Source organism: Phaethon aethereus (assembly GCF_964289735.1).
Source record: "Phaethon aethereus genome assembly, chromosome: 13".
In the NCBI taxonomy this organism is placed as follows: Eukaryota; Metazoa; Chordata; class Aves; order Phaethontiformes; family Phaethontidae; genus Phaethon; species Phaethon aethereus.
The window spans coordinates 14,907,128-14,920,879 of NC_138589.1; the positions used below are offsets into that span (position 1 = coordinate 14,907,128).

Below are 13,752 nucleotides of genomic sequence, written 5' to 3' on the forward strand. Positions count from 1 at the left end.
TTACTGGACGTATTTTGCACCTATCACATCTGATAATAATATCACATTATTATCTTCTGGGTTTTACTGTTTCCCTTCAAAAAATTTAACAGAACCATCTTCAATGTTTTGCAGAAAAATTTATGTCCCCTCATATAGGTGGTATAGACCAGTTAAATCACGTGAATGTTGTACTTCAAGGCTGTTTCATTGGTTTTACAAGCCAGTTTTTACACCGGTTTACATTGTATTTGTCAGGGTCCTCAGCACAACCTCCTTCAGGGAGTTGAGTTGTTTAAGTTTAGAGGTGTAGCTGGCTGAGTCCAAGGTCAGCTCCTTCGCTGATACGAGCTGTTGTGAAGAAAGTTTCACGCTGGGGCTGTCCCTCCTTTCCTGTGGGAGCTGCCTTCAGGCTGAGGTTCTGCTGCTGGCCCCCGGCTGTGCCCAGCCTCCCGCTTCCTTGGTTCTGACCCAGATCCAGACCCTCCTGCAGCTGAGTTTGCTGGCCTGGCCTCAGACCTGCCTTGCTGCTGCGGACTCACTGGGTGACCATCAGACTGTGGCTCAGCTTGGCCACCCTCTCTGGTCTGAGTGGGACTCTGACTTGCCACTCTGCAGCCTGGCTCCTTGTAGGTGAGGTCGCTGCTCCTGCCCGCCTTGTTCCACATCCTGCTCCCGACTGACCTTCAGCTGCAGTGCAGCTGGCCGTGCTGCTCCTGAGCCACCTACCCCAGGTTGGAATGAAAAGTCACTGATTACGCATCAGCTTCCTTGGGGACAAGAGATTACTCTGGCTTGGCAGTTGCAGGCACGACAGAGGTTTCATCTTCATCCAGAATTATAGTTATAAAATATGTAAGACGACAACCCAAAATATTTTGTGGAAAAGTGTAGGTTGCACGACTGCTATTACGTTACGTATGGTGATTTATGTAGTAAGCATATTGCTTTAGTCTAAGTGCCTTACACCCCTCTTTGCTCTTAGCTTGGTCCTGTGCTCAGCCAAGAAAATAAGGTCTGATCAGATTCTTACTATTATAATATTAAAAACAACTGGATTCTAAAATTTACTAAAATGCATATCTATTAATGCTAAGGACCAGGAACATTTCTTTGTTCACCATAAATACATGAATAGATAATCTGGCATTTCAGCCAGACTGTCACTTCTAAGAAGCTTATTTAATAGAAACTATCCCGTGTGAAAGGAGCTATTTGAAGTCTCCACAGCCATGCTAGTCCTAACAGAGAAATCAAAACTAACCGATTCACAATAAGGATTGACATCTAAAACCTCCTGACAATACCTAACAAAGAACAGGTAAATAAAAACAAATGGTGTGAGAGCTAATGAAATGTATGATCAGGGCCAGTAACAGGTTTGTATGATCTGGGGTGTGAACTTGGCCACTCTATTCAACGACAAATCTTAACAAATACACAGTACAATATACAATTACCTTCTTTTTTTTAATGAATTCCAAAGACTTGGTGAGTTACTGTCAATGTTTGCCCATAAACTGTGTCCTTCAGCTCTGTAAGTATAGGCCCATGAAAAGACACTCTTCTTTATGCCTCACAAGAACCATCAAGCACCACGGTTTAAAGGAACCGCTGCAGTGGTGGATTCAGTTTCTCTCGGCACTCTTGCACTTCACTTAACCACCAAGATAATTCAGTAACTTGAACTTTGTGCTCTCTTTTCACAGATAAATGATTTTTTTAAAAAAAAAATCTTCAAAAACAGGTTTAAAGGAAAAAAATGCTGTATTTCAATTTAACATTTAGAGTTGTTTTCCCTATGTTTAGTGGGACTTTAGTTGATTGTTATCTTTTTATTATGGTGGACATTACTAGACTGTGATGAACGCTGTTGAAATTTACCATTAAACATTCAGTATTGCACTTTCCACAGTGAACGTTGTGAATATAATAGCACATTACAGGTGGAGAAGTTTTGGAAAGACAAAAAGATTTTTTAATTTTCTTCTGTTAGATGTCCATGAAGTCTATAGGCGTTTGCAGTGGATCTGGCCCCATATTTAACTGGACATTCCCTTGCAGATATCTTCCTGCTAGCCCACTGATATTTTATATTTTCATATACTACAGATCACTTCTCTATCTTTAAAAACTTCTGACCCAGTGAAGCAAGTGATAGCAGCTTACTGAGATCATTGTCCAACAAGTGGTCCTCCTAGAGTAGGGACAGTAGAGCGACTTTAGGAGTTTGGAGTACTGGTGACTACGCTGAAAGACATGCTGTCACTCTGCAGTAGAAGTTATGCACTTGACTGAGGACTTAAGGGAACAGCTGTAGCCTCTGTTACATATAAAAGCAGATTAAATAATGGGTTTGTTTTCAAATACTTGAACCAATTAATCTGACAGATATGGTTAACAGTGTTTACAGATGAAGTTTACTTTGGGGATGTCTTCTGTTTGTCAATTCTGTGGGGAGATGATGGATTTCTGTGGAAGATAGGACAGAAACCAAAAAGTTTACCAGGGGAAAAAAAGTAAAAAATAATATGTATTACAGGTGTGATTAATTCTTGGGTTTTGGACCACAATTTCATTGCACTTTTAATGAAATCAAGGTAGGTGATGTTTAATACACTTTTTTGAAAATGCCAGTTCTTTATCCTTAGTACCAGGGGGCAACTTAACTGGACCTTTAGCTGTTCAATTTTTACACCAGTATTTCCATATATCCATAAAAATAGCTGCAAAACTGAATCTGGGTCTGTACCTGACTTTTTTTCCCCCCCATTATTGTAGCTATAATTAAAACAGCTCTTCCCAACATGGACAGAGAAGCCAAAGAAGAATACTTTGTGGTCATCCAAGCAAAGGACATGGGAGGACATATGGGTGGACTCTCTGGAACTACAACAGTGACAATTACACTCACTGATGTTAATGACAATCCTCCTAAGTTTGCACAGAGTAAGTGCCGCTATGTGTATGCATTCTCCTATTTAAGAAAGTAATATAGTGCTGCTTTTTTTTCCCTGCAAGCTCTTTTTTTAATCATCGTATTGCCTGGATTTGTAATGTAATTTAAAAATACGTAGCTGCTACTAGTGAAAGATTAATAGTCCTCTACCTGATTAAGAGCTTAGGAAAGAGGGAATTACGTCCACAACAGTGTACACAGCTCTCTGTCTTCCTTGTTACCCCTCTAACATCCACACAAAAGGACTTGGGGACTTTTTTCATATATTTCTTTGCTTTCAGTGCAGTTGTTTCTAAGTGCTAGTTTTAGTTGCTGTTATATGGGCTTCCATCTCATGCAGACAAGTGACATCACCAGTAAAAGACATATATAACTGATAAAAGAAAAAAAGGTTTGACTAATTAGGTTATAGTGAAGAAAATAAGTCTGAGTCTAGGTAATTGTTGATCTTTAACTCAAAATCCATATTTACTACTGTGGTTCCAAAGGATATCTTGCTGAGCTAGGTTAAAAAGATTTGGCATCCTGCTGAGATTCTCTACAAGCTTTGTAGTCTATTTCAAAGATGAAGACAAAAAGTAAAAAGAGGAGGAAAAAGCATATTGACTGGATTGATTTTATTTTGAACAGGTGCAATCTAATGCACTATTAGAATCATCTTTTTTTTATTCAGTTTGTTCTGAAACATTGAAGTTGTAAGGTATTAAGAGGTTTATGGGGTTGGAGGATATTTACAACTAGACTTTGTATCATTTTTACTTTGAGAAGCATATTTTACTAACATGGTACTTATGCACACAATGTAAAATTAATTCTTTTCCACATATGTATGACTTGAAGTCTACTTTTGCCCCGTTGGGAAGACACAGAGCGAAATGGCTTTGTCCTAGGACTCAGCATGTGATAAATACTGTCTTATAGGCTAGAAAATGCACATACAGAGAGAGATAAAAGATACGAAACAAATAAGCAGAGGTAAAAGCTTATTTGCTTATTTTATTATCTCATCTTAGTGGTTTTTAACAGATAAGCACTCTGTGCACAATAAAAGCTTTTCTCTCATAAAATAAGAAATGCATACATTTTTTACTTCAAAATCACATAGCATTGCTTGCCCTTGTGTAGTAGTGTTTTCCAACATATGATGACACTTTCCCTAATATTGTAAACATCTGTAGCTGAGACTGCTGATTGAATCATATCACCAGAACGCAGAGGGCCATTTCTTTTAGACCTGCAATGTATTGTAGCTCTAACTCTGTGACTACAGCTCTACTTTTGCCAGCTTACCTGTCTTCTATATTTGTATCAGCACTTTCTGTCTCAGAAAGCCTTTGTCTGCCAGTGTGAAAAAAGCTGATCAGAAAATCAGCAACACAACTGGTACTAATTGGAACATTTGCTGGAGGTCGCAAGAGTGAATGTATATGGAGATGAAACGGTGCTTTCCCTGTGCAGTTTATTCGTATCTGTTCTCCTGTAGTTTGGATACAGTGATGCGCTGACAGGGTAGCATGAGGAAGACTGCATCACAGACCCCCGAAATGTATTTTCTATATGGAAAATGTAGACTAGTTTTTCTTCCACAAAGAGTGAGTTGCTGTCTTTGAAACTCTTAAAGCAAGTGCATTCTAGTGCAGAATTCAAACTATCATCTAGGAGCAACCACCCTGTTATAACACTGACCATTATGCAACTTCATTGGAAACGAACCTGCATGTACTATAACTTTGTATTATGTATATATTGTATTTAATGAGGATGATCCATAGTAAATATTGTCACTGGATGTTATTACAAATTCTGCCTTTTAAAACTAAGTATTCATAGCATGCTGCCTAGCATTACAAATTAGTCATGACTCTGGCCTTATACAAGAGCTGATCAAGTCTTTAACATTTTGTTACACCGTTGAAGCACGGTTTGCATTTGCCTGGAAAGGAAAATAAGAAAGGATCAAGCTTACAATAGAGCCTAAGCAGAATGAAATAGAAATTCATAAGATGTGATACATGCTGCTTTCACAATAAATTGTAATGAACTCAGAAAGCAGTGTGTTTTATCAGTTTATTGTTTCCAGGCAGGACAGAAATGTATATTTATGGTTTGATTTCAGAGAGTGTTAGCCTCCTGGGTTTTAGAAATGAAAAAGATGAACTTTCGCTACTTCTATGATCTCTTTGAAATAATTTTACAGGCGTTTTATAAGTCACAGAAGCTTTTAACCTAGCAGTTTACCATAGGATTGTACTGAGAAGAACTGTGCGCTGCTGTGAAAACCTAGAGGTTTAGAAGATGGGTAATGTGGATTTTTGGTCAGCTCTGCACTATGGCATCTTGACAGGACAATTCATAATTCTTGACAGCAATTTGTGTAAAAGCTGCATTGTAAATTTTTTTACAATACTTTGTAAACTATCTTAATAAATTTGAGAGAAAAATACCAACTGAAAAATGCAATCAATTGTGTCTGGAGATTCAAAGCACAAAGTGTGGACAGCGGTATAAATTATGAACACATAATTTAGTCTCCTGAGGCACTTGATTACTTTGGCTGCTCATTGTTTGTGAGCCGGTATGAATATTCCTGAGGAATCTTGATTATCTCCAAATTATCTCTAATAATTTAGCCTAGAAACATTAAAGAAAAAAAAATATTTTACTTTGGGACAGACTATATGTATAGCTAATATAGGTATATGTGAATTCCTCACAGTTTCTTTCCTACTTTCAACTGTTGCTACTGCAATCAGCCTACAAACAGTTAAAGCAACAACTCCAGAACATTTTGGTTTTAGGAAACTGCTAGCTGACAGTAAAAATCGCACATTGGCTTAGAACAACTGTGAGGACAGAGAAGAACGAGTCCAGAACTCTGTCAAAAACTATTTAAACTGCTAACCTTGAATTCCTTCTGACTATTTTAATTACTAAGTAGCACTGCAGTTGATTAGATTACGTATTAACTGTAGCTTCAATAAATGTAAGTTACCAAGAGGTAAAAAAATAGGCACGCTATAAAAATTTCTGAGGCAAAGCATGTGTCTTCTGTTTTTCAGAGTACTGTTAAGAACTGGGACATATAATAGTAAAATGGTTATTTTGATTTTTCTGTTAATAAAATGCTTACCTAAAATAATATATTACAAGATCTAAATAGATTTTTGACACTTCTTGGGGCAGAAGGTTTGAAGTTAGTATTACAAAAAAATTAAAATGCTGAATTCAATAAAAAATATAACTACATGTCTGTAAATAAAATGGCAAGTTCAACAGTGTCTGCAGCAGGGAATATTGCATGCTTTCAGTGGTGAAAGTAGCTTAATATTTATGTTTGCTAACACTAAGCATTCCTGCAAGGAAGAAGCAGGATACTACTGTAATGAAAAGAACATTCACATACGGTAAACTGCATATTCTAGTATAAGGAACACGTTTTGCTGCTTTCAGTAAATAACTTGGGTAAATGTAGTTTGTATCAGTTGCACATCTCAAGAGTTTGCACTGGGGAAGTATAAAGAAATGAAGAGCAGACAAGAGAGACTGGAATAAGGTGTAATGTTTAGTCTTTTCCTCTTATTTGTAAGGTCTGTATCACTTCTCGGTAATGGAAGATGTTGCTTTTGGTGAACCAATAGGAAGAGTGAAAGCAAATGACCTGGATATTGGAGACAATGCTAAATCATCCTATGATATTATTGAAGGAGATGGAATGGATATATTTGAAATTACTACAGATGCCCAAACACAGGACGGCATTATTAGAGTGAGAAAGGTAAATGATATCTCTGTTAAAAATAGTATTTATTGTATATGCAATTACACGGCCAGACTGTACTCCGTGGGAAGGTGCTGGATTTCCAAGGATTCTTTTGTCAATTGACGGGGAGTCAAGCCAGTGAAGTGATAAAAAAGGGATGTATTAACAATGTCCCTCAAAATTGCCAATTATGTGACACCTGGGGAGACATCCAATCAAGAAGTATTTTCTGTGCTGGAAATGTGTTAATCATATCTGGGCTTCCACATGGAGAGATCATAGTATTTAAATTACCTGATGTATGAGAGGCTTAATCTTCCACCTTTTCTCATGTTAACTCTCTTTGCTCAATGAATAGTGATTTCAGTGAACCTTATCAAGGACATCAACACTGTTTCACAGGAGAAGTGCCAAATTCGGTCCCTATAGGAGGCTACAACTCTGTTACCTTTTCTATGCTTATACAGTGTTGATGTATGCAAGATGAGCTATGTACATGTACACAACAGAAGGACCAGCCAATTGTATACAGAAATATGGGGAGAGACAGCATATCTAGAACAAAACTTGGCTATTAGAGTCAATGAAATGTTAATTGTAGACTTAAAGTAATTCTCATTATTTTGGGGAGAAGAGGAGAGACAATTCCCATGCTGTGTCCTGAAAAAGGATATCAATATAATTTGTAACATTGGCATAGAGGATTTTAGGTATGTAGCATACAGCAGTCTAAATGAATCTTTTTTAAAAAACAAAAACAAAACCATGACATTCCAGCAAAAAAAGAAGAATCCAATGAGTACAGGTAATTAATATTCAACTTGTACCTGTAATTAAAGAGGTCAGGCAGAGTACCTGTCAAAAGTTTATATTTTCTGTTTTTCAGTGAGTCAGTCAGCACTGTAGATGTGTAATAAAATTATATATATTTATGTAAATATAGGTCTGTTTTCCTAAAGAGAAAATTATTATATACATCCCTGAACTTCCTTACTGTTATTTATCGTGTGCTGTGGCCTATTCTGTAAACTAAGGCAATTAGCCTTTTGCCCTAGTTCCCTTGGCTTTATTTCATAACTGAGGCTCTAACATAATGTTGCTTCATATATTCATTATGACAGGAATAATCATCTTGGTTCTACTACAGTAGATGATGTATGGAGGGTACTTTTAACCAATAGATTTTCTCCAGCATAAAATCTTGAGTTTTAGACAATGCACAGTAAATTTTCAATACGATATTCTGATTAAGCATGACTAAATGTATTGGGGTGCTGTCATTTCTGTAAAGCATATGAAAAGCAATTGAAAAAATTATATAGGAGCTATGATTGGTAAATTGTGAATATGCTGATTTATAAATCACCATTCATAATTATAAAAGGTTACTAATTTAAGAGCTGCTAAAGCAGCGAGGTTTTGTCATGTTTACTAGAATCTGTGAGAAAGAGCAAATCCCATTAGAACTTCATTCATACCTGGAAAATGTCAACAAAATTTGGAAGTATGCTTATTTGAAGGCTTTGACAGACTTCTTGAAGGTCCCTGTTTGTGCTCTTGCTGGTATTTGCATTGCAGATTCAGAGTTTCTATGTCCTTTTCTTTTTATCCCTGGGACATTGTAATGCAAATCTTAATATCTTTCTAATGCTTGGCAATTTGCATCTTTGAAATTTGAATCGTTGTGAGACACAAGAGAATTATATAGTGAATATACTGATGTGCTTCAAGACACAAACTTGAATCTCCTATAATGGAAAATTCTAATATTCAGAAGTGTCACAGATTTTGTTTTTATATGGCACTTCATTCCTTTAAATCCTCTGTGTTTTCATCTTTTATGTTTTAATATGGAGTTGTAAAATGGTAAAAACAATGGTAACATGGCAGGTATATTGCAAGAGTAATCGGTTTTGTGTTTCTCCCTCTGAAAAACAAAAACAAAACAAAAAAACCCCAAACAAACAAACAAAAAAACCCAGAGATAGGAATTGCTAGAGTTTTAAGAAATTCCTGAGAGATGTCTACCTCATTTACCCATATAAACAGAAATGCAGTTACCTGACGTGCAATAATATTAAAGTACTTTCTTTGTGATTAGCTCTACATTTTTCCACATAATGCCTCTCATGTCCAACAAATAATAATTGCTAGTTCTTTGCATTTCTTACATTGTTCTGGAAGTAATAAAATACTTATTCTTTGTGGAGCTAGTATAATCTTTTTTCTTGTCTTCAACTAACAAAGCACTGATTAAGTGCATGATTAGTATGCAAGTCATATCATCACCAACAAATTTGTAGTATTTATCTGATACGTAATTTTAATGGTATAATTCATGACAGAGAATATTTTGGTAAATTTCTTGTGAAAAGCAAGAAAACAAAGAGTGTTGTTTCCTCTGAGGCTGGTTAATAAACAGATATCAATATATGCCTAGAAAATTTGTAGGTTGCATTTCTGGGAGTGGGAAGTGATTGTATTAAATCTCACTGAATGTGCTTAAATGCACATAACTTTCATCCGTTAGCATTATATTCAGTTGTTCTTTCTCTGTGGCCATTAGTAAAAGATATTTATCTTTGTCATTCTTAACAGCCACTGGACTTTGAGACCAAAAAATCCTATACTCTGAAGGTAGAAGCAGCCAATGTTCATATTGATCCTCGCTTCATCAGTGGAGGACCATTCAAGGATACAGCAACAGTAAAAATTGTAGTAGAGGACGCTGATGAGCCACCAGTTTTTTCATCACCTGCTTACCTACTGGAAGTGCATGAAAATGCTGCTATTAACTCTGTGATTGGTCAGGTGACTGCCCACGACCCCGACGTGTCTTCCAGTCCTATAAGGTAGTGCTGCTTGGAAGTTCTCTTCGAAAAAGCTACTGGTAGAATACTAAGTATATTTTCCCATATGTTGTATGACACTGTTCTCATGCCATTTTATTTCTATGAAAATACTTGTATAGTATTTTTGTGGTGTTAGATTTATCAGTTCAGATAATTTTCAAAATCTCAGAAATGCTCCTTGCCACATGAGTAGTCTTATGAAACAGTAGGAATGCAATGAAAATAAGAAATAGGGTGTATGAGGTCAGATGGGGTTGAATCATCGGTGTGTATCTTCTGCCATTATTTTAAATAATCCGTTAGTGTCTGCCCTAACAATAGTGAGTTTGTTCCGTGTAGTTGTAAGGTTGTCAAAACATATTTTGTATTCCTTAAGCTAAGCCCATTCCTGGTTTAAAGATAGAAAGTCAGAGATGATTATGCCCATGTGACTTTTGCTTCAATTTATCATATTTTCCCTTTTTGATCTAACTTGAGCAAAATCTGTTATTCTAGTTTCATCAGATCTGTGTTTTCTATCTCATTTTGATGAGCACACATCTTTCCTTTCCCCTTTGTAATGGTTAGTATAGTATGATGCAAGTATTCCCAAAAGACATTTTGCTATGTATAGTGCTGCCTGATAAAAGCATTATGAAAACAAACACCAAAACGTCAAATTCATAGTAAAGGTATATTTAGAGAGAGTCTATTCAGTAATAATCATTGCTGTATATTCCTGCTTTAGGGAATTTAAGCTACGTGAGCAGGCTTCAGCATTGTGAGGATGATGCTAATTGTTACAATTTATCACTTAAGACCATTTTCTAATCGTCATTTACATCATGTTTGTTGCAGAGCCAAACTTTAAACCTTTATTTAGGGGGCCTACATGTTGCAGATCATATTTTAGTATTTTCAGAATTAGAAATTCAGAATTTCCAACATGTTTGGATGTATTAGAACTTGTTTATGAAGACGTTGAAGAGTACGTTGGAGTCTCATATTTCTAAAACAACCTTTCAAAACTAGCTAAACCTAGCATTAACTATCACAAATTTCTATACAAAATAATCGATTAATATATTTTCTACTGCAGCACACAACCCAGACAGTGTTAATAAGCATTGAATTTAATTTCTTACCAGAGAAGCTCTCTAGGATGATCGAAGATGGTAATCTGATCATGCAAATAGGAAATAAATGAGGGTGGTTACCCAGGCTAGAAAAATGTTACATAAACAGAAAAAAAGTAATATAGAACGCACAGAGTTTGATCTATCACAATTTAAGTGGTGGCTCCAACCCTAATTTTATTATTGCTATCCACTGACATCTGTGAAAAAGGGCTTGCACTGCCACTACAAAGACAGGCTCTTCTGGATGTTGTGTGAAACCAACCTTGGTGGCAGCAAGTTGGCTTTCTTCCCTTTATTCCAGCTGGATAGTAATTTCTCTTTCCATTTAACCTTCGTTCCTTCCCTCTACCCTCTTCTGCTTTGCTCTTGGCTTGGTCCTGTGCTCCTCTGCCTCTTGATTGTGTCCCCTTTGTTCCTCATCTCAGCCTAGCTTCAACTCTGCTTTGGTTTTACCTTGGCTATTTTTCCAGTCTTCTGTTTCCCTGGAATTCTTTTCTAGTCCTACACCAAACAATTTAGACCAGCTAAAAGCCTACCTATGTCCTAATATTTTTATTCTGTCCAAGCATGAGAAATTGAACTGAGTAAAATATTTACTTAATTTCTGGGGTTTTTTCAGCATTTTATAGATCAAGATATTTCAGACTTTTAAAAGCAGAAATATTTTATATGTGCAGGCTAAATTAGAATGTTATTACTTATCAAGTCATATAGAAACAATTGATATACACGAAACAGAATTGGCCAAAATTCATTATACTTAAACAAAAAGATAATTAGTTAGTGTGATTAATATCTTCTTTAAAAACATTACATGCAGTACTTTATCAGATTTAATTTTTCTATGGCATTGGCTTGATAGCGGATTAAGGAATATACAGAGCTCGCTTTTCTGTGCAACTTCTGTTTTCTCTTGTTTGCTCACCTGATTAATTTGGCTTTACCTGGGATAGCTCTGGAAAGTCCAAATTTCTTTTTTGCATTTGTTGCATGGAAAATATTTTAAGTCCATAAAAAAGAGATTCCAAGTTAGTAATTCTACTATTATGGGAGTAAAAATATTCATTAGAGACAAGTAAGGACCAGAAATGCAGTTACTTTCTTTCCAATTCAGAACAAAATTGGAACATGTCAGGTTCTAACAAAAATGTGTGAAAATGTTGTTTTGTTGGATTAGAATGTTCCATTTTGATTGTGCATTTCAAGTGTTTATTCTGTTATTATATCACATATATGATGTAAATTTTATGTATATATTACATGATGCACTTTCAAAAATATTACAAGTCAGTTAAAAAAATTTGAAAAACAGAATTAAAACATCCTGTTCTAAGAATAATGGACTATTCTAATACTGCATAGCCTTTTTTCAAATATATTACTTTCTTTAAAACAGAATTTTAGGAGACAGCAACCAACTGCATTTCAAAGAAATATATTTTTCAATAGATATCTGTTCTATCAGTATTTTGGTTAGACAGCTTTTGTGTACATCCCTAGCAAAACAAATGAAAATATGACTCACCTTATGTGCTACCAATACCACATCTGCTGCACATTAGTCATATACACAAAGACCCAGTAAACTCAGAGTATTGCAGTACCATAAATGAAATAAAATATGCATATCTTTGAACATGGAAATAGTCTGATAATTGAGTAATGAGACAAAACATAAATAATTTAGAAAAATTATTACAGAAAACAGCCCGGAAAGAAACTTCTACTGTGTTTTCTTTTTTTTTTTTTATAAAGTTTAATCTCATTTCTATCCAATGCGATGGTCCTTTTGTTCTTTTATGCTTGCTTAGAAGAGATGAAACATATTCTCTGATTTTTCCATCACTTGATCTAAAAGACAGGAAGCCTATCATAGATTTACAAGCAGGTGTATAGATGGGTTACCAGTCTGGTTCCGAATGTGCCCATCTAATGGAAATACCTGAAGAGGGTTATTTAGCAATGTCTTTTGTCAAATGCAGAGTTCTGGCAGTGGTTACTAGTCTGACGTCTCTGTATCAGCCAAAGAAATTCAGACACCTTTACATGGATGGGACTAAAGGATGCATATGTTGTATGGGATTGTTCTCATTGTTCCTAACTGTGGATAAGCAAAGGTATCTTTGAATGGCTAAGTGATAATGTGATATTCATCTGGATAATGCTTTCGTTATCCATTTCTCCCATAAATATGAACTATCTCTTCATAGCGGTTGTTAGTCTAACTATATCATATCTTTCATAACCCAGTATTTTTAAAATAAGCAGCAAAATTTCTCTTTTATCTTTATTTTCTATTCTGCATGTTTCTTAAGGGCCTGGCTCACTTTTAAGCCTGATGGTGAAAAGGATTTACTAATTTGGCTAATAGTTGTAAAATGGTCAGTAGTCTGTCTTATTCTAGCCTAGTCCTGTCAGAAGCATGCATCAGTGGCTCACATTTTACCGCATGTAGACCACATGCATCTCTCCTGGGAAAGGGACCTAGGCAATTGAGCTAAGCTAGTTGTATAGTTTTACTGTAGTTTATTTAGTAAGGATGGTACATTCTGGCTTATAGTGTAATTAGACTTGAAAGATCATTATTTGTTAGCATACAAATCTATTAATTCCAGTAGTAGTTATTTTGTGTTTCTCTTGTTATTTTATAACCATGGTCTATTTATCTGCAGTGAATTGTCTTGGATAAAGCATGATCCAAGTACACAGAAAAAAGCATGAGTAATAATCTTTCTTCCTATACTGTCTCTGCCCTCCTATAAATCACTGCCCTTCAGTGTCTTTCTCTGTGGAGAGATAAGGTTCACTATGGCAGGTTTTCCCCATTCATATTGACAGAGATTTCATCTTTGGCAGCAGTTGATAATTTTCTTAATTCACAGCAGGCCTTAAAAACCTAGATACGGTATTTTCCGCCTCCCTAATGGTACAGATGTTTATCTGTCACTAAGTAGCATGTCTGATCTGCCTGGCATTAATAAACAACAGTGATTTACCACTGATGAGGTATCTGTACTGCGATTCAAATCTCAGCAGATGCAGAAAAAAAGGATTTCTGCTCTTATTTACATTGGTGCAAATAAA

General features: G+C 35.8%; 1 protein-coding gene across 1 annotated transcript in view; it reads left to right on the forward strand.

Annotated features, from left to right (window-relative positions):
- CDH8 (cadherin 8) overlaps positions 1–13,752 on the forward strand; it is a gene marked incomplete at its 3' end in the record, with an annotated part of 135,745 nt that overhangs the window by 68,924 nt on the left and 53,069 nt on the right. Inside the window, exons 4-6 of the mRNA XM_082005744.1 lie at positions 2,761–2,928; positions 6,526–6,713; positions 9,297–9,550. Coding sequence (XP_081861870.1) covers positions 2,761–2,928; positions 6,526–6,713; positions 9,297–9,550 — 610 coding nt within the window. The remainder of the gene's footprint in view (positions 1–2,760; positions 2,929–6,525; positions 6,714–9,296; positions 9,551–13,752) is intronic.